Source organism: Patagioenas fasciata, chromosome 17, assembly GCF_037038585.1.
Source record: "Patagioenas fasciata isolate bPatFas1 chromosome 17, bPatFas1.hap1, whole genome shotgun sequence".
NCBI classification, from domain to species: domain Eukaryota; kingdom Metazoa; phylum Chordata; class Aves; order Columbiformes; family Columbidae; genus Patagioenas; species Patagioenas fasciata.
Genome location: NC_092536.1, coordinates 8,984,715 through 9,006,731, shown reverse-complemented (window position 1 = coordinate 9,006,731; position 22,017 = coordinate 8,984,715). Strand labels below are relative to the sequence as shown.

General features: G+C 40.8%; 1 protein-coding gene across 1 annotated transcript; it reads left to right on the top strand.

Moving 5' to 3' along the window:
• Positions 1-4,412: 4,412 nt before the first annotated feature.
• CRKL (CRK like proto-oncogene, adaptor protein) lies at positions 4,413-21,195 on the top strand. Its single transcript, XM_065851455.2, has 3 exons — positions 4,413-5,211; positions 7,666-8,128; positions 17,235-21,195. The coding sequence occupies exons 1-3, from the start codon at positions 4,898-4,900 to the stop codon at positions 17,367-17,369; spliced, it is 912 nt and encodes a 303-aa protein (XP_065707527.1). The 5' UTR covers positions 4,413-4,897; the 3' UTR covers positions 17,370-21,195.
• The last annotated feature ends 822 nt before the right edge of the window (positions 21,196-22,017 follow it).

Sequence of the window (22,017 nt, the reverse complement as noted above, 5' to 3'; positions counted from 1 at the left end):
TAAGCCTAATGCTTGCAGCACATTTGCCATTTCCACTCCTGAACAGACCAGAGATACCCTATGTTTCTACAAGAGAAAACATTATTTGGCCTCTTTCACAATTTAAAAAAAAAAAAATAGTAATTCATTGTCTGGCTTCTTTTCCTATGTATACCACTAGAGGGTATTACTTACTATTACAAATAACCAAGCTGATAGGCTAATTCTTAGATTACATAGGAGAATATAAGATATGCATGAGTAATTATTAAGCTAAAGAAACTTTTTGAGAACACTCATGCATTTTTTTCCAGCTTCTACCCTATCACTCTTTCTTTGTTTTTAGATAGTCAGGTGATCTGTATTTCCATTTATAAGAATGCTGTGATTGCATTATTTATTAAATGTTGGAGCTGTATGCTGTGCACAGCAAATCAAAATAAGGCTTAGAATGCAGTTACAAGGAAACTACTTTTCCTTAAAGCAGATCACCTACCTTTTGGGGGGGGTTGGTTTTTTGGTTTGTTATTTCTTTTTTTTTTGTTACAGTTATAATACCCCTAAGTAACATAAACTAAACCTAAGGGCAGGTATTATATATTTTGATTAGATAAAAACTTCTGTTGCTTTCACCCCTAAAATTTCATCTGAGCATAATTTGACTGTTGAAAGTTATGGTATGCATTATTTTACTTGCATGTATTTTGTTCAGGTGAAAAAACCATCCTTTATTTTAGCTCAAACCATCCTAATCATTTATCAGTAGCTCATTTTAATCCAGCACATACCTTTTCAAATTAACACATAGGCTAAATAATAATAAAATTGCTTTGCTTTAAAATTGGCAATTTTATCTAACTCAGCAGATATAAAGCACTTTGTTCTTCTTGTTTCCTAGCTACCTATATAAAGAAATTGCAGGAGATATTACAGATTGATACACAGAGCTATAATTATCAATCAATTTCCCTATCACGAATGATGCTTCAGGAACTCAGCCTTCAAGAGCCCACTTAAACTTTGTGTTATCTCAAGAAAAACATGTACTTACATGGATGATATAATTTTAGGCTAATTTTTTTTTAATTTATAAATTCTCTAGTCTCCTAAATATGTCGGTCTTGTATCTTACAGTAGAAAGCATTAATTTTTTACAGCGAGTCCTCAGAGACAGTATAGCACAAGCCATTGTGGACAATGGACAATGAACTAAGAAAGCTTTAAGTTATTTCTGGTCTGTCAGAGAATAGCCAAACAACTCTTTCAGAACCAAGTGATCAAAATACCAACACTTAAACCGCCAATACATTAGGAAGTCCAGAAGAATAATAATTAGGTTTCTTGATGATCTATTTTCCTATTTCCTGCCAGCACAGAGGTAAAGCTGTACAGGCATATTTGCTAGATTTGTAATTAGTGGACTTGTATCCTGAAGTATTTCAGGCTTCCACATTTGGAGAAGTGATTATGATCGCTTCAGTTTTTGTTTCATAACTGCTTTCACTAATGTATTTCTTCTCCAGCTGTCCACCTCCAAATCCAACACATCCTTTCCCATTTCCTCATGGTTTAAATTAGGGTTGTTAATTTTGCATTGGAACGATACCCAGTGCTTGATTTGAACCAAATAAGGATTCTCATTCTATACCCTTGACAGAAATCTACTTCTCCTCACTTAGAGACCAGCCACATGTACAATTTCTTTGGCATTCAGCCCAACTGATGGGGTCAGAAGCTTCTGGCAAAACGAAGGAGCAGCTGGGAATGGGGAAAGAGGGATGGGACCTTCTCAGGGGAATATTCTGCCAACTGAGTTTTTATTTCATCAGCAGCTGATGCACTTTCAGAGCTCCCCACCTCCTCAGTTGTGCTATAACTATCTGGCCATGCTCTGACAGTGGCAGCTGCCAACAGGTAAGACAAAGAGCATAAATGTATTTATATATAATAAAAAGGCACCACAAATTCATCCATCATGCAGTTGTAGGGATGTAATACACCTGATTGTCTGTAGTCTAGGAAGTTGAAGCCAGATCTTACCAGATAACATTCATGATCTTGAACAAGTCACCTTTTTGTGATATGTAAGCAGAACGTTTACCTAGAAGATCTGGCCTAGTTCAACCACAGTTCCTGAAACTGAGGGGGGAATTACTTGAAAGATGCACACACCCTGCATGAATACAAGTTCCGAACAGCTAATTTTGGCAGCTCCTTCCAAACTGAAAACCTCCCCGGTGCCTTAGATGGGAATGTGGGTGTTCTGGTTCTCCGGCATGAGTCCAGTCCCATGCAATATTGCACAAAAAATGGTTTATAATTAAATACTATTTATTCCTGACATGTTTCAGCTCTTTGAAGATTTTAGTATTATCCATATGAAAGGGAGGCAAAATCACTATGTATTTGACATACATTTGATTTTTATTATAACAAAAATTATAATTCAATAAAATGCAGCAATAGGAATTTTAATTTCCTTTTAATATACTATGTGTTACTCATTCTGCTGCTAACTTGTGGCTTTTGTAATAATTTTTAAACATTATTTAGCATGTTCTTGCAAGTCCAAGTACTACATTTTAATCTGTATTTCGGCGATAGCCAAACAGAAAACAATTCAAACCTGTTCAAATGACAGAAGAAAAGGTAACAATCTTCACAAGCTGTTGTAGCCCACACGTGCTTTGAACTGATTTCACTGGCAGATACAAGCACTTAAACCAGTAGAAACTGATCAAAGCTATAGCTACCAAGTAGGCTTCCCTAGCAATGGATGAACTATTTTTGCATAGATGTGAATTTTCAGATGGTATTATTCATCTCTGGGTCTGCTATTCTGCTAGTATTGCTGTACATAACTAAACAGCTGTTGTTTTCCACCCAGGAGACAGCTGTATTTCAGCGGCTGATGAAGTGATACCTGTACTAAGAGCCTGCTTTGAGATCATTTAGGGTTAGTGATGTTGAGACTTTCCAGGATGATACTGTGTAAAACATAAGAATGACACTGGATGAGTCTTCCATTTTAGATTATTTGAACTCTGCTAAATGTCTACAGAGACACAGCACCTATGTCCCAATCCAAACAGCAAGTTGACACTAGTTGCCAATGTAGGAAGAACAACCAAGAGGAAAAAAAAATGACCGTGTTGTGATTGAGCTTTCGGAAAAGGCAGAGCATGAAAGAAGGCAAAGCTGGAATAAGACCCCACAACAATCCAGTCATCTTAAATCTATTTCTCCACTTCAAATGGGTGGTTTTTTTGCTTTCAAGTGCTGCTTCATTTCACATTCCCAGCCCCAAAGCAAAACAAACAAACCCCAACAAAATCAAAAGCACAAATTGAACAAACTCACGAGACTGCGCTAAAATCACACTATTTGCAAAGGTTTCTAGCACATCTGGGGAATTACCGCAGTTACTTTTCCATGCCCTCGCCTGTTGCAGCCGGACAGACCGACGGCCACCGCCAGCCCTTCTGAATGCGCCTGGGACTGTGCCAAGGCCCGGGCTGAGGTCACCGCGCCAACCTCCCTCTAAAATTCAAACAGCTCACGCTGCACCACGTACCAGGCGCTCGCCCAGGCGCTGCCCGGGAGGCTGCTGAGTCCTTTCCGGGGTTTCCTTCCTCTTCAGCGGCTGCAACACCATCTTTCCTCACGTCCGCACCCTGAGGCAGACCCCCATATCTGGGAACAAGGCCATAAGAACACAGGAAACTGTCTCGTTGGGTGCCTAGGAGGTTATCTCGAGATCAGAGGTTATTGCAGCGGTCTGTTTTGTTCCTTAAAAAAAAATATAATCAACTATCAAACAATAAAACCCCGGGGAAGGTGCTCTCAGTCTCCAAACTGCCCGCGGTCAGGCTGCCTGGGAGGTGTGGAGCGGGGAGGGACGCCTGAGGTCGGGCCGGCGGGACCCCGGGGCAGCGGGATGTGCCTGGGCAACTGGGGCAAAGCGGCACGGAGGAGACAGGACTGGCTGAGAGACGGATGAGGAGAAGATGCAGGGGGTACATTGGCGGCTCCCCCTCAGGCGTCTTCAGCTCGAAAACCAGGCAGAGGTTTTTGGCAGCGACCTGTGGTAAATCTGGCGTCCCTGCAGCACGCCAGGGAGGCGGTGTGTGGGGAGACGGCTCCGCTCTCTGAGGGGCTACGGCAGGCGCGGGGGTCTCGCACCCCCACTAACTCAACACGTTAATCCGCGCCACAACCGGGGTCACTCCGCGCGCTGGGGCAGGTCTGGGTGACTCGAGCCCGGAGAAGGACGCAAGAATGCAGCACCGAGCCACTGAACCCTCCCCGCGCCGCCCGGCCGCTGAGGCGGGCACGGCCCGGGTCACCCCCCGCCGGCGGGAGCCCGGCGCGCGTGCGCGGGGCGGTGTCTCGGGAGAACTCCCACCGCCGGGCGCCGCCGCCATTTTGGTGCTCGGCTCTGAGTGGGGAGGGAGCCGATAGGAGAAAGCGGGAGCCCGGCGCCTCTGCCTCCCCCGCGCCCCCCGCGACTGGCTCCGACGCTGAGGCACCGTAGCAGGCTGCCCTCGCCCCTCTGCTGGGTCGCCTGTCTTTGTCAGCCGCCGCCGCTCTTCGCCAGCCGCAGGCCCGAGAGAGAGGCGGGAAGGATGCCCTGCACACCCCGTCGCTGAGGGAGACTCGGGGGCCCTGACCGCCGCGTCTGGCCAGCCCCACCCCAGCCGCCTCTCGGTCCTCCGCCTCCAGAGGCACGGAGCTTCTTTATCAGCATCCCCCTTTCCCGGAGCTTCCTCCCCGCAGGGCCGGGCGCTCGCCGCTTTCTTCTCTCCCCCAGCCCGCTCCGCCTCCCAGGCCTCCTCTTCCCCGGGTCTCTTCCTCCGCCTGGGCCTTCGGGCTCTTCACCTTCCTTCCCCCTCTCCCTTCCCCTTCCCCGCCCGGAGCCATGTCCTCCGCCGCTCGTTTCGATTCGTCGGACCGCTCCAGCTGGTACGTGGGCCCGGTGTCGCGGGCGGAGGCGCAGACGCGGCTGCAGGGGCAGCGGCATGGCATGTTCCTGGTGCGGGACTCGTCCACCTGCCCGGGGGACTACGTGCTCTCGGTGTCCGAGAACTCCCGGGTTTCCCACTACATCATCAACTCCTTGCCCAACCGCCGCTTTAAGATCGGCGACCAGGAGTTCGAGCATCTGCCCGCCCTGCTGGAGTTCTACAAGATCCACTACCTGGACACCACCACCCTCATCGAGCCTGCGCCCAGGTGAGTGCCACCCCCCTCCGCCCCACCCCCTGCCAGCTTTGCAAGGCGGGGGTGCCTAAGTCCAGCCTAGCAACTCCAGGATCCTCACACGGTTGTAAGGCCATGCTCTGTGTACTAGGGAAACATTTGTTTATGGCCCTTGTTTGAAGCTGTTTCTTACAGTGGGCTGTCTTAGCACTCTGGATCTCAGTGACCATTACAGGTTGCTCTTTGAGTCAGATCATCCATATAACGTGTGCGGCCCGGCCTTACAGTGCCTGTGGGCACGTGTAAAGGTACCCTCTGCATCTTTCCTACTGGTTACAATTGCCTTGTGAAAGGGTGTGGTCATGCTTTGTGTCAACCTATTCTTCTGGTATTGTCCTTCTGTTCATATGATGGTTGAGAAGCTGGTTCACTTGTCTTCTCAGTGATTGAAGTACAACCTCTGAGCTTAAGTTGCTGTCTGGCCCAGTATCCACACCAATTACAACAGAGCAGGCCTTTGTGTGGGTAGACTGCTTCACGCTGTTAAAGTCAGCTTTAATGCATTCTAGGACAGCATTTCCCAAACTTCTAGAGTGGCACTTCCACCTCCAAAAAATGTAAAGTATTTATTTCTCACAGTTTGGTTATTACATCGTTCATCTATATCTGCATACATGACACTGAGAAATGCTATTCTAGGAGGATAGGAAAATGTGAATTGGCTATGAGCTCATTCTTTGTCCTGTTCCCAATATGGGACATACCTGCAACTTGCATAAAGCTGCTTATCAGGAATTCTAGAACATACTCCGTATTAATTTTAAAAATTGTCCAGTATCTTATTTCAAAATGTCTGGGCTTTCTGGATAGAATGAAGTGAAATAAAAGCTAAAAAAATAGTGACACATTAGAGAAGAAGATTCAAATTGGTTCACTTCTAATTTCTGCCATTTAAAATCTTACAATGTTTTGCAGATTAGCAAGTTCTTAGGGGGGAAAAAACTTCGAGGTTTATAGTCACAATTTAACCTTGGCATAGGGCAGTTCTTAGTGACAATCAGTAACTTGTTGAAGGTTGACAATAGCTTGTCAAGTTGGAAGACTTAAGTGGTCAAAAAAAGTCTTTCTGTAAAGCTGCCAGGTGATGGGAGGGATGTAGCAGAAAGCACTAGCTTCAAGAACTCAAAGCCGCTGAGAAGTCTTCTGGGTATTGATGGTGTTATGGCTGGAGAGATGGGTAGATGCAAAAAAAACCCCAAACAAAAAAACCCAAACAACTTTCACCATTGCAAGAACATTTACATGGAGCTGCCCAGTGTTATGTGCATGTTTAAACTTGTGGACAGGTGGGAGGAAAAAAAGTCCACACTGAAGCAGTCTTTATGCTCTGTTCTCCTTAGCCTGGATACTGTTGTGCCTTTCTGGATGCAAAACACTTAATCCTTTATGACAATGACTGACATGGCTTTCTCAAAACACTTGAAAACATAGCTCATTCCATTTGCTCACTTGGTATTTGTTAGGAGTCTTGTGTGAAATGTTTTATGGACATTTTAATACTGCCTTATTTTCGAGGTTTTGGTTGCATATTGTTCTCTCAGCATACAGAGACAGATGTGATCTAGCCTACTGTGAATTGACAAGCTTTTTTATAAAGTAACAAGTGAAATTGACTCGATGGTTTTCCTTAGCATGGTTTTTGTTCTAAACTCTTTTAGAAAAATCAATGCCATGATTGATAGTTTGAAATTCTGTTTGAAAGAGACTTCCTGTTGCAAGAGGGAGGATGAGAGGGAGCATTTCCAGATTTTTTTTTAATGTATTTTTAGTTAATGGACTAGATTTAGGATCGAGGTTGAAGGTATGTGCTTTAGAACTGAAATTGCTAATTCTTATTTCTCTGGCATTTTCAGGGGAACATCACACTCGGATGCTTGTGCTTGTCAAGGCTGTTGATTCTTTAAATTTCATAAAGAACAGTATGAAGAGGTGGTTTTTGTGATAGGATTAAGTAGTTCATGGTACATAGCCATACAACACTTTCGCCTTTTGAAGATGACATTTTAAACTTGCAAAACAGTTTGTTTTGTGTCTGTAATGAGCTTTGACCATCATTGCAGATGTTCCTGAGCTCTTGCTTATGCAGTGACTGCTCTCTAAAGGGTTCTTTCCCCCAGCTTTGGCTGCAGCAGGGTGTCTTAAAGAAGCATATATATTTCTGTTTAGGGATTCTGGCATATCTTGCAAAAATCATAGGGATTTGACTTCCATCTTATTTTGCAAGTAGTAAAAGAGAATCAAAGTAGGCTAATGACATGCATTCTTGCTATCATAGCTTAGATAATAAGTATCTGCTATGGCCTGTATACGTTAAGATTTCTGACAGCTGCTTTGAATAAAATTCTACAATTTATGATGAAAATAGTTTGCTGTGAAAATAGTCTTATTTGGTGAAAAATCCAAACATCAAATCTCTTTTAAACTCAGGTATCCAAGTCCACCAATGGGATCTGGATCTGCTCCTGCTTTGTCCACTGCAGAAGAAAATGTGGAGTATGTTCGGACTCTCTATGACTTCCCTGGCAACGATGCTGAGGATCTTCCCTTTAAAAAGGGCGAGATACTGGTAATTATAGAGAAGCCAGAAGAACAGTGGTGGAGCGCCAGAAACAAGGATGGTCGGATTGGGATGATTCCCGTTCCTTATGTAGAAAAGCTAGTCAGATCTTCTCATGGGAAGCACGGAAACAGGAATTCCAACAGTTACGGTATTCCGGAACCTGCCCATGCTTATGCTCAGCCTCAAACTGCAAGTCCCCTTCCCACGGTATCCAGTACACCTGGAGCAGTGATCAATCCTCTACCATCAACACAGAATGGACCAGTCTATGCCAAAGCTATCCAAAAGAGAGTACCCTGTGCTTATGACAAGACTGCACTGGCATTAGAGGTAAGTTTTTCCTGTAAAGTGTTATGGTTTTCGATTGTTTCATAAAGTGATAAACTAAAAATTATCAGTGGCAAAGATGGTGTGGTTGACTTCATATGGAGTCTGCTTATCTATGTTAGGGGAATGAGAAGAAGTTAGGTTATGTTCTGAAGAAAGAACTACAAAAATTGCTTCATCTGAACCACTTCCGTAGAGGAAAGTGACCAGGTTACTTCAGGACCTGTATTTACCCTCTCTTTGTGCCTACTCAACAGTGTAAATATGCTACAGGGGTAGTGGAGTGTATACATCATGCTGTGGAAGTGCTAGTGAGAGGGTGACTTTGCTTCTCCACCTAATGTGGGAGAAGGAAAAAGATGTTTCATTAACCATTGCAGTATTCCAGGTTGAGAACTGGCAGTAGCATCCTTCAGAGAAAGGTAAGAATTGCTGATTAACACAGTCTTTCTGATCCTCAAGTGCAGTATGAGATGCACTTGAGTATCTGGTCCCAAAGTACTGTAGTCTCTTATATTTTGGCTTTCAAAAGTGGAATTTGAGAAACCTTAAGACCTAAATTGGAGTTGAGGGGGTTTGATGAAAGGCTGTAGTGTAGCCTCTCAACTTGTGTTGAACCTTTAATAAGTTCTATGCTTACTAAAGCATTTTTTTATTAGGTATGTCTTCAAGACTTCAGAGCTTTATTCTTTAGATTGTAAATAATTCCTGTTACAATTCTAGTTTAACCTGCATAAATGATGGATTGGAAGAAGTTTTTAAAACTACATCCAGAACACTGGGACTGTTACTTTTACACTTATATTATGCTGAAGGCTAGTTAACCCATAGTCTGAATATGTCTCACCTGGAAAAAGTGCTAGTCTCAAAGATGAAATGTGAACAGGCTATAATACTTCAAGGAGCAAATGCAAGGCAATAACCAAAGGAAGCAAGAGCATTTTAGCAAGTAAAATAATAATGGTTTTAAAAATACCTCTGAACTTTTTCTGTTGCCTTTGCTCAATTATTTTGCAAGTTAAAGCTGTTACCTATAGCTGATGCATCTTGACTGAAATTTGGAAGGTTATATTTGTGACTTCCAGTTATTCATAATGGTTTCCCAAAATGTTCTTCCTCCTGTATTTTTAAAACATCTACAGCTTATTACTCTTACAGGGTTAAAAGTTAAATATGTATCACTGGATTTTCCTTGAGCCTTATGAAGACTAACAGCTTGTTATTTGTGAACAGTGTGTGAAAGTTATTATAGAGCAAAGTGTAAATTCACTGCCAACTGCACTGTACAGAAGATTCCTGCCAGAACTACTCATGCTTCTGAAAACAAGCAAGGCACGCAATTGATTTTGTTAGGTTATCAATGCGTCATGGAATTACTTCAGGGAACTTGCTTTGCTGCAGGGTAGCAGAACCACTTGGAAGGATGGCCCTCACAAATAGATTTTTCTGACTTGCTCTTTTGTGACCTAGTTAATGCCATCATTTTAGCTACTGTAGTATACCAGTAGGCTTAATTCTCTGAGCAGCATGTAGGTTTGAATTGTTTTGAACATTCAAATTTTGTTTGAGATGCTTCTCTTCCACTAAATTCTAATCACTTATTGTCTCATGTTTTTGTGTCTTCCACCATTGGCATATTTTGTCTTCCTATGTAGTCTGTTTCTTTTGCAAGCGCACCTTAGCCATGCTGTGCATTTTCAAGAGGCTTCGAAAGGAGAATTCTGGGATGTGATCTACATTTTCATGAAAATCAGTGATTGCAGCTTCTCCATATCCTTGCATAGGGAACTTTAGCAACCTTATTATACCAATATTATTTTTTTGTCACATATACTACTCTGAAGGAAAAATATCCAGTTGCTTTTAATGATCTTCCTTCAGATTGCCTAACACCTGCTGGTCCCTGATGATATATTTAATCCCAACCTTACTAGGGCTCTACATGTCACTAAATAATCTGGACCATTTGAAGCTTCTGTTTTATAAGAGCACTGAACTAGCTAGTGGTAGAGAAAGAACATGTTACGGGAATGTTTTGGAGAAGAAAGTTAATGGTGTTCTTTGAAAATAATAGTATTTGACAGCACTCCCCCTTAGTATAGGTGTACTCTAAATGACAGTTCAGCTTGGACAGGTAGAACACTTGTTAGTGTAATTATACAGTACCTGGTTGTGTGATCTCATTTAAACTGATAAAACAATATGAGAACAAAATATCTGTATGCTGGTTCTAGCTTTGTGTGGTCAGCATACAGACAGTACTTAAAAGGAAGAGAATATCATCTGGAGTAAATAAAGCTATTGCGTAGTAATCTGTTCAACTTCCTTTTAAGTGGAGGGATGTCATTCTCCTGGATTCAGCTTGAAAATGGGGCAAGCTGCTTGCAAGTCCAGTTTTTCTGTTGCACACTATTGTTTACAGAAGCTGTCAGTTTTGTTTGAGAAAAGAAAGATTCATAGGCTATACAGAGAAGTTTGTTTTGTAAGGAAGGTATAGTTTTATTTTTTGTTAATTTCTCATATGAAAAATGTAACTTGTAAAACAAGTGAATATTCTGCTGGAAATCTGAAACAAAATCTGTTTGGTTGAAAAATGATTGTTGAACTTTTAAATAGTATTTAGAGTGTGGCGGTTTAAGGGCAACTACAATGCTGTTCCTTTAAGGATACTAGTTAATGTAGCATTTAGTACCATTTGGACTTTGCTGGCCTAAAATGATGTAGCATTCATATTGGTGTTATTGACGTGACCAACATCTAAACATTGACTTGGTCCTACTGCATTATATGCTCTACTTTATTCTCTACAATAAAAAAATAGCAATCTGTTTGTAGCCTAAAATAAAAGTTTTAAGTATAGCTACTATTTCAAAGCATACAATTGGTATACCTATAACTTTGGTCATCTCCCTGCACCAGTGAACAATTAGTAAAGCCTATGATGATTAAATGTATTTCTAAGATTTACATACACTGTTGTCAGTTGAGTTAGTTACCTTGGCAGTGCAGATTTAGTGTTGTCTGCAGTTTCTCATCACAACTTTCTACTAATGTGTGAAATATTTTCATGGATACTGCATTAAAACAAACAAACAAACCCCAACAACCACCACCAAACCACAGACACACAAATAGCAAACCAAAAAAGCCAAACAAAACAAGAACAAAAACCCCAGCCACCCAGATCTGTTTCTTTACTTGTGTGCTTCTAACCAAGGAGCAATTTCCTTCCTTTCTGGTGCTCTAGAGGAAGGAATATGAAGGACAGGGATACAGTGTCCCGTATTTATTTGGACTAGAACCGCACATTACAGTTTCGTACTGCTGTTCTTCAGTCACGCTTTTCTTCGGGAAAGCTAGGAGAGCAGTCCTGTGTTCAAAGCTCATACAGGATAGCACTTTAAGAAGGTGATGGATTTTGTAAGAGCAGAGATCCTTTGGCACTGTTACTGTGATACAAAGCAGCAAAGTCTAGCTTAAAATTTCTCAGCATGTAATAACCTGTAGCTCTGTAGCCAGCCTGTTAACAATAATATGCTGCTGAAACCTTGTTTTAAATTGGTGTGCTCTAACCAGCATGTGAAGTATATACAGTGCTCAGTAGACTAAGGCCTGCCATGCTTTACCTTAAGGGAGCTTATCTTTTGATAACTGGTACTTCTTGTTTGGGTCCAGAGTAGCTGATTGATTTATTGATTGCTAACTTTTACACAACAAAGTTCATTATGTCCAGCATAGACAGTAGATAAACTAACAGTGGATAATTCCCTTAAAAATTAGTCAACTCTTTGAAGGCTGATTTAGGACGTGAACAACAAATTCCAAATTCACTTATAAAACTGAATGAAAGTGTAAGGAACCAGAAAATTGGAGACCAGCAGCAACTAGACTTATGGCTGCCATGCATTTGAAAAATGGTATTTAAATATATTGCAAAAACTGTACTGTGTCATAGATCAGTTTGAAGGCAGTAATAGTAGTCTTAGAGTTCATCTCCAGACTTGACATGACAGTGTTATGGAATCTGAAGATCTTTTTTTAAACAAGAATCATAGTATTGTTTAGGTGGGAAAAGACCTTTAAGACCATCAGGTCCAACCATTAACCTAATATTGTCAAGTCCACCACTAAACCATGTCCCTAAGCACCGCAGCTACACATCTTCTAAACTGTTCTAGGGATGGTGACTCAAACACTGCCCTTGGCAGCCTGTTCCAATGCCCGACAATCCTTTTGGTGAAGAAATTTTTCCTCATATCCAATCTAAACTTCCCCGGGTGCAACTTGAAGCCATTTCTTCTTGTCCTATTGCTTGATACTTGGGAGAAGAGACTGACCCTCACTCAATCCAGCCTCCTTTCAGGCAGTTGCAGAGAGCGAGAAGGTCTCTCCTCAGCCTCCTGTTCTCCAGGCTGAACCCCCCAGGTCCCTCAGCCGCTCCCATCACATTTGTGCTCCAACCCCTTCCCCAGCTCCATTCCCTTCTCTGAACTTGCTCCAGCACCTCAAGGGCTTTCTTGTCATGAGGGGCCCCAAACTGACCCCAGGTTTGAGGTGTGGCCTCCTCAGTGCCCAGTACAGAGGGACAATCACTGCTCTGGTCCTGCTGGCCACATTATTCCCGATGCAAGAGCTTCACTGTATTTTTATAGCAAAGTGTTTATACTAATTATGGCTTTTTCTAGACCTGTGCCGGCATTATAGTATTAAGTACTTTATCTGTTGTTGGTGTATCAAACATATACATGTATGTTTGCTTGTACAGAGTCAACCTATCACTGACATGTTTTGGTGAAATAAATATCCATTCACCATAGTTATAACTGACTTACAATATTTCTCTTGGGCTTGTTACAATTAGGTTACAGTTAACTTTTTCTCTTCAAATGAAAGTTGAGACAAGTAGGCCAATATGTGCTAGTAGTTGAACTTTCTTAATTAGGAAATTAGGCTACTTCTTTCACTAGACAACAAGCATTGTGCTTTTCTTAAGCCAGGCTGTGTTAAACATTAAAATACATCTGACCTACAAGATATAGATTTGAAGCAAAATATTGAGCCTATACTTGTGTGATGTGTTGATCAGGCAGCTTTAGCTCTGAGAACTATTGAATTGAAAGTGACACTGGCAGCAGGATTCCTGTGTCTGAGCTGACGTGCACCAGTTTTTCAGTACACGACCTTTGAAAGTACAACAGACAATTACTCTGGATATTTTGTGTGCAATCTGAATTTTTATAACTTCCTCCTTTTCCAGTCAAAGTTATTTATGGCTTCCATCATGTCAGTGCTCAGTCTCTCACAATTTAATACATATTCACATTCAGAACTGTTTGAAGATGAAACTGAAAGCAATGTGGATAACCTAGACGAGATTCAGTGTGGCTGAAGAATGATGGTCTGTGGGAGCTTAGAGCTCTCTGAGTTCTGTACAATCATGACAGCAAGCTTCATCAGATGGAGACAGGCTACCATAATTTAATGAAGAGCAGCACTTTGGCCACAGTGCTGCAACCCCAGCTCTGGCAATTTTCCTAGCTATACTTGACATGCAAATTTGTATTGTTTTGCTCTGTTCCTAGATGAGGCTAGATTAACGGTATCTAGGACATCAACATTTCTGTGCTACCTTTTGACCTGCTTTACTGTCTCAAGAATGGTTGAAAGTCCTCTGAACTGATTGATTCTCAGGTTTGGGCATCAGCTGTTACTCTTCTGGCACACAGCATCAGAAGTGAAGGACAATTAAGCTGTGCTTTCAGACTGTTGGTTTATTGAATCTTCCAATACATAAAGCACCAGCTACTTCAGTGTCACATTGTCCTGTTGCAGTGTGACTAAATTCTGCCTCTTTTGTGTAGCTCAGCTTTACACCTTTTTGGGACAATGGGATATCAGTTAATTTCTTAGTGTTGAGCCTTGTTTGTTCTTCTCCAGAACAGCCAGCTGCTCTGAACCACTGTTTAGTTTTTGGTACCAATATTAGTGTTACCAAGGAAGGTGAGTTGTGACACTAATTAAGGTAATGACCAAGATTCAACACCCCATAAATTCCAGAAAGCACTATGTTTTCTATAGCTATTGACCCAGTGGGCTAAAATGACAATTTAGAGTTTTAATGCATTTTTTTCTCCTTAAACTTATATTACAGAACTCTATCAGCTATAGAACTGTTAACATACCTTTGTTGGAATATCTCTAAAACATGTTGAATTGGTTGACTGTGTGACTAAAATGGCACACAGGAAACCTTTTGCAGTGTGTGAATCAGCTTCAAATGGAAGACAGGTATGGAAGAGTCTAGAGTGAGTGAAGTAACCTTTCTGACTGGCACGTTCCATGGCTTGTTTCCCCAGGGCTTTGAATTCATGCTGTAACAGGGACATAATGAAAGGATGCCATCTAAAATACATTTTGATTTTTATCATTTGGGTGGAACCAAATGGCTGCATTTCAGGAGTATTACTCATTTCAGCAGTTGATACTTCCATCCAGCAATGCTGGCGTGCTTTACAAGGGAATTAACGTATCTGAGAGATGCTGAGACTAAGGAAGCATTATCCTAATTTACAGATAAGGGCCATGAGCTGTCCAGAGTCACACAGGAAGTTTGTGACAGAGATGAGAATAGAACCAGGTCTCCTGACTCTGTCCTGTGCCTAATCATAAGGCAATCCTTCTGACTGGCTTAAAAAGCTCTCTGAAAAAAATAGTGTATTAAATATTAGATACTGATTTGTAGCAACTTTGCCCACTCGGCTGCCTGAAGAACATTTTACATTGTTAATCTATATGGTAGTTTGTTGCAATGCAATAGACTTGTGTTGTAATTTTTTTTTTTTTTTTCACTTAGCTGAAGCAAGACTTCCAAACCTATTTATGTGCTGGAAATCATTCCGAGTCACATTGAAGGATATCTTTTTCTAGAGCTTCAAAATAAATAATGGATTCATCTCTGTGGCACATGAGCAGAATTAAATTGTCAGACTCAGAAAATGCAAGACGGTGTTTTTGATCCAGTGTACTAAATATGTTTTTTCTTCTTTCATGAATAAGATGAAAGTGTTTGAGAGTGGATTGGTTTTAGGGTGCGGTGCAAATGCAGTTTCTTATTATTTTTAACTGTTGTTATGTTGGCTGCATCTTCCTGAATTTGGGTCTAAAACTTGGTACTTGAATCTGTCCTCAAAGGCTATTTAAATGTAGTAATGTAACACTGAGTATTTATAGATGTTATCAGCCTTTTCCTAAAGAGACATTTGTTAGGTTCCTGTTTAGGTCATCGTGTTACTATTTAAAGCTTTCTGTGGGCTTTCTATTCAGCAAAAAGTCTGACAAATTGTGCATGTTAGCAAATACACAATTTTTGAAGCATGCTGCACTAGTACGTGAAGAGATGAAAACCAGTCAAATTAATGCTATATGTATGTGCCAACCATCATGGGCAGTGTATAACTACTGAATAGTATATACTGGCTTCATGTTTGAGTTTAGGAATGGCATAAGAAAATATGTATATTTAAGAAAGTAAAATGGTCTGAATTATATCCCAAGAACTTATGGGAATTCAGAGGGTTTTCTCCTCTCCTAAAACCCACCAAATTACAGTGGTTCCAAGTGTGACAGTCTCAAACAGGAGGGGGAAGAGGGGCAGACAGGACACAGTCAGTCCTACAAGCAGTGGAGAAAAAAGTGAGGGAGCAGCAACACATATTGCTTAAATGCCTAATTTCATTCTAACATGCAACATAAAGCTTAAATCCCTACAAAGAGTTTCAAAGTTTGAAAATTGTTAAGAGACAAAACACTGAATGACTGCCAACGAGTTTATTATAGTATCTTAATCTTCACCTAAGGGTTCTTGCTTCTGAGTGATCTTAAAAAATTATCTATTGGAGCAATGGTAACTGGTTTAAACAGGCTTATGATCATCTAGTGACACACATGCTATTTTGCAAACTCAGGGTTTCATTCTTTAATGGAAAATATACAGATCTTATGTGAAAAGTTTTAATCTGAGGCCCTCGGCCATGGTCCTTAAACTATCTGCATCAGTTCTAAATTGTAATGCTATTTAGATAACCTAGACAAGTTGTTATACACGCTGTATCAGGACTAACATCCATTTTTTCCTTAAATAAGAAAAAAGCTTTGGATTTCACAGAAGTGGTTTGGTAAGCTGAGACTCAACTATGAAGAGCTTGGGCCTAGTTTAGGGAGGAAACTTATGAACTGTTGGCCATTAGTCATAGGCTGGTTCTACTTTTTGTGAAGTTCGTTATTTGCTGCTAGTGTCACTTTTCTAATATTTACTATAGTTGCCACAGAGCAAGTGAGGTAAACAGGAAGGGAGGTGTAAAGTCAGAGAGCTGCTGCAACAGACCACACGTTCAGCTATTCTGAAGCGTTGAAGGGAGAAATCACTATTTAACTGATATTAAACACTGCCTGTCATATTGGATATTTTGCTTTGTAAATTATCCAAATTAAGTACAGGCATTGAACAATGGTAAGAATATAACTTAGTATCATTTGGGCTGATGTTTCTTCCTGATCATAGTTTAGCTCTTCTCATCTTCCACTGCTGAATAGGAAGAGACACAATTATGGTAGGAAAGGTCTGACATGTCGTGGTTCCTGTGTCAAATTCATTGGCAGGAAGTAGAGGTGAAAACAACAAATAATGCTAGAATCTGTACGTCTAATACTTTAAATAAAATTGAGATTGCTTTTGCCTGTTCCAGAAGTGTACCGTTATTTTAGGAACTACCTAAGCTTCTTGCACTGCGGTAATTGGAACTAGAACTTCAAGTAATGGTTTGTTTGCAAAAGGAATCTCTCTTTGAAAAACTAAATTTCCTCCGAAATAAGTCATCTGATGCTATAATCAGTACAAGCACTGTGCCCTTTTGAATGGATATTGCAACTCTGGCCTTTGTGATGTTAATTATATCTAAGCTAAATATATGGTTGCATGAAGTTGTAAGCTTTCCTGTAGGAAAAAGTGTAGTTCAGCAGTTTGCCTGAATATGTAAATGTACATTTAGTTCAGAGTATCGGAGATGAGATTTCCATGTTTGATAACTTTTTTTTTTTTTTAATTATACAGGTTGGAGATATTGTGAAGGTTACAAGGATGAATATAAACGGTCAGTGGGAAGGAGAAGTCAACGGTCGAAAAGGGCTCTTCCCATTCACGCATGTCAAAATATTTGACCCTCAAAACCCTGATGAGAATGAATGATTCCCTCTGCCCAATTTACACTGCTGCTTCGTTTTCCTGGCTACCGTTAGCATTGTTTGAGGTGGGATGATGACTTAATGGCACATTGCTAGCATTGCCCGTTTTCCAGCTTGCTGCAGTTTGACGGTTCTTTTAATATACATTTGGAATACATACAACTGAAGTCACTGCCTGACCTTCATACCATAGTTACATCATCCAGAATTTAATTTCACTTTTAAAACTGTTGGGCCTTAAGCTGGAGAAGACTGAACTGGTATATAGCAGAGAAGTATGGGAAGAAAACCTTTCATGTTGAGACTTCCATGGACCTTTTCTGGCTTGCTCAATAGGAAGAGCCCTAATCTTAGATCAAACATGCAACTTGTGCATTACTGTCCAACAAAAAGCAACAACAAAAATGCAATTTTAGGACTGAAGAAGACTTAGTTTTAAGAGAACCTGTCCTAAGGTAGTACATTTAAAATTATGGTCTCTTTAAAGGACAATAATTGAAGCTTATGTATTCTAAGCAGTTGTATTAGAAGCTGCTGTTTTCTGTTAACTCTTAAGCTTGTTGTTGACCTTCCTGAAACAGTGTGTGTTAAATGCAAATAACCATTGATTGAGCTGCATTGAAGCTGAGGCATTTATTTATAAGGGAACTTAGGAGGGGTTGATACTTGTAACCTGTTTTTGACATACTTAATGCATTTCTGTTGATTTTTGCAAGCACTAACTGTAGAAAGTTAGATTTAAAGGGAAACACTTTGGCCTGGTCTACATACAGCTCTTCTGCAGTGTTAAAAGTGTAGTTTTACTAGTATAGACATGCTTGTCACGGAGCTGTTACTTGGTAGACAGATGGATCACATTGCCATGGTGTGGAGAGGCAGGAGAGGAGTGGGACAGAAGACCTTAGTAAATACTGATAAAATACTCTTATTTAAGCATAAACCTTTTATACCCATTTCTCTACAGGCTCCCTTATCTCTCCAAAGTTTCCTAGCTATGCCAGCCCCAGCTCATTGAAAGCTTGTTTTCAAACACAGTACTTTTTTTCCAGGGTGTCTCCACATTGCTGTACTTCTTCTCCAGAGCTGCTTTCATCTTATTTCTGCCCCCTCCTTGCTTGCATCCCAAGTCCTCTGCATGCTATCTTTATTTTACCCTTCTAAATGTGTTGGCTCTGCTTTATATATGCCCCAGATCCTCCCCCCACCCCGCTCCCTCCAGCATCCTCTAGAAAATGGTTAATTGGAATCAGCTGCCTGGGTTCCCCATGTCAGAAATTAACACTCAGGCTGGAGGAGGCCACAAAGGTGTCTATTATCAGTATAGCTTCTTTCCCTTTTTCTGTACATAAGCTATACTACTGTAATTGTACTTACAGTAGGGAACTATATGGATGCAGGTAAATAAGTACAATTCATGCCCCACAGGTTAGGTCTTAGCCCGTGTACAGGATATGAGAACGTAGGTACAGTGATATCCTGTGCCACCTTCTTTAAACGTGTTTTGTAGGTGAACTGGAATGCTCTTTTAAAGACAAGTGAACACCGAATTCACAGAATATGTGCCCGCAAAGACTACAACTACAAAACCTCCCTTTTCAGCCAACCTGGTTAAAGAAAAATGTCTGTTGTGGAAGCTGACAGGAAAACAGCAGCCCCCATTTTTCAACTTTGGAAGGCTGTCGGTTGTAGCAAAATGAGAAACGCCAGACACCTGCAGAATCTCACCAGTTCTTATCAATGTCAAATTATATAAAAGTTGTTGTCTTAAGTCCCAGCATGTTTTCTTGTTGATTTGTGTCACTTGATCCTAATAAAAGCACGTTGTTTTTAGCTCATGTGAAAGTGCTACGAGATCCTTAATTGGAAGGCACTGATGAGATGCAAAAATGGTGTTTGCAACAAGACATTCAAAATGCCGGGTTTTTTTTTTAAAGAAGTCTCTCTGTTCATCTATTAGCTATTTTCTGTAGTATTGATCAAGTGGCTGACAGTCTAGAAGTTCTTGTAGACCATTTTACTACCAAATTAACTGTGAAGTAGAGTAGCATTGACTGAAGTGTTTGGTGCTGTAAGAGTAATTCTTGACAATAGGCACTGACATTTTGTCTTGCAAGGAAAAGCTATGCAGCTCTCTCAACTAAAGTAGGTCATGCTTTTTCTGTGCCCCAACTAGATACCCGTAAGTTTACTACATAATTGTACTACTGAAAGTCATCTTTTGAATACAGAAACTGCACTAAACTCAGTCTGCTGCAGAGAAATCTTATTTCAGACCTGACCTAGTTACAGGCAGCTCTTCAGAAGACTGATTGTGGAATTCTTCCTTTGCATGGTAAATAAATACTGTGAGGTTTGACATCTTGAACACAGCTTTTAACCTGCATTTTTTTTTCACCGAAATAAATGTCTTGACTCATCCCCTCATTGAATCAGGCATACACTCTGAACACAAGCGTTGTTTTAGGTCTAATTATGTTCTGATACTGCAGGAAAGCAAAATATTTTACCTTCAAAACTATGCAAAATTTATGTGTAGTGCCATCTGATGCAATGACAAGAATTCTTACATTTCTGTGCACCTGGTTTCAGGCCACAGATGAGCAGTGTTTCTCTGAGTCGCAGCGGTGCGGGTCAGGTATGTTAAATGGTTTAAGTGTAGCATACTGCCTAGCCCAAGCTGATCGTGACCTTGCTTCAAAGTGCGTCTTTGCTGTTTTACTATGAGACAAGTATTTTCCTACAAAGACTGCATTTGATCAGTTGTGTTTCTCTCTGAAGGACTCCGGATCCTCAATCGCCTGTTGCTTGCTTACATGTGTGCTGTCTGTTGCTTTATGAAGCCTCTTAAATTTGAGTGTAAATGTTCCTTGGGCGTGTAAGGTAATACTTAGTATGAAGCATGAGAGCCTACAAGTGATGGCTTCAATCTATGCACCATTAAAGTTGTTCTTGCTTTTGAACTAGGAGCTGGTTTAATTACCTGGTGCCACAGTAGTTAACTATCCTGAAAGGCTGTTCGGCTTCCTTCTGTTGTGTACACGTGTATATAGACATCAAAGCCTCTGACCAGTCTGAAAGGTTAAATGAAACCTGTTTTAATCAGTGTCCATCACTGGATAAGCGCTAATTTAATTCATGATTGTTTACAAATTGGGAAAGAATAAACAAAAGGGAATATCCTGTTTGGGTTGAGGCTCTGAAGAGCCTGAGCATTATTTTTGTAAAGGGAAAAACAGCATTCTTTGTGCCATTTCATGTGCCTGTGAAGTAACTTTTTATATTGTATTAACATCCGGGGAATGAGTGGGCTGCCTTTGTTTTCTAGTCAAGTTTTCAAGCATTTTCCTCAAAACCTGCATTTGAAAGTGAGACCTGCCTAAAAGACTGCCTTTTGGGACCAGTGGAAGCATTCTTGTATAGTTGTCATTTTCTGTTTACTTGTGTTAAATGAAAGTGTGTTTTGGGACAAGGATACAGTTATTGCAGTGGGAAAGGTGGCCTTGTATTTGAGACAGTCTTCACTGTGTAAACTTTAAAACACAATATGTAATTTAAAGACCATGATCTTCAGGCAATAATATTAAGTGTAAGCTTTTAAAGTTTATTTTGGGGGATTATAGCTGGTTTTATTTTTTGTGCTATAAGATTAACAGTATTAAATGAATTATATTCTTAGAATACATGGAGTGTCTTTTCTTAAGATTAGTGCCTTTTTAATTTCTTACTCCACTTATTTCATAGAACTGGTCCCAACATCAAGCCACTGTTTGTTATTTTTTTTTCCCAGTGCCCTGTTTGTACAGTCTAAATAAAACTTGCCTCAACTTGCAGTATTATTTGTTGTCTTTAGTCCTAAAACCTTGACAATATCAGCAAAGCATTTAAGTCCTTACTCTGTCATGACACTGCCCTGTTTTGTGGTGCGTGGCAGTGCAAATCCAAGTTTTCCAGAATCAAGGGGAGGATTAAGCAAGAGAAAACGCTGTTTCCAGGCTGAACGGATACTCTTCTATTCCATCCTCACGCCTCGTCTCAGACTCTGCTGCTGCGCTCCGCAGAGTCACCTGAAAAAGATGCATATCTGGTTACTTCAGTGCTCTTCCTGTCACCATATTAACACTGCTCCTCTGCCCAGGCTTCTACAGGTCTCTAGGAACCACAGCCTTCGTTTACTGGGATACCCTTGATGGTGCTTGTGTGAATGACCGGTTCATGCACATGGTTTGAGTTTAGCTTGTTATTGTTTAAGTAAATACGGCACAACCTGTGCAAGTACTGCAGAGTGGGGTGGTTGGCATTCCAGCCGCTGCTGGAAGGTGTCAGCATGTTTATATCTGCTTTTGCAAGTCAAAAATAGGATGTCGTCTTTTGTCTTTTAACAGTGAACCCAGATCTAGAATAGCACAAACTAGAACTTCAGTTTCTTCAATATTTAGGATCACTCAATTAAATCATTAACAATGGGTTGAAAGTTGAGATGATCTTATGTAGGAGAAAAACTGAAGAGGAACATTGGACACTCAGCTGCTGCAAAGGCAAAGTCTAAACAGCTTGTGTTGCTTCCGTGGACTCCTTGTGGGTATGTTCACAGCCTGTGTTTGTCTTCTTTGGAGTACAGATTTCCCTGCTATGTTAATAAATGTTGATAGCCA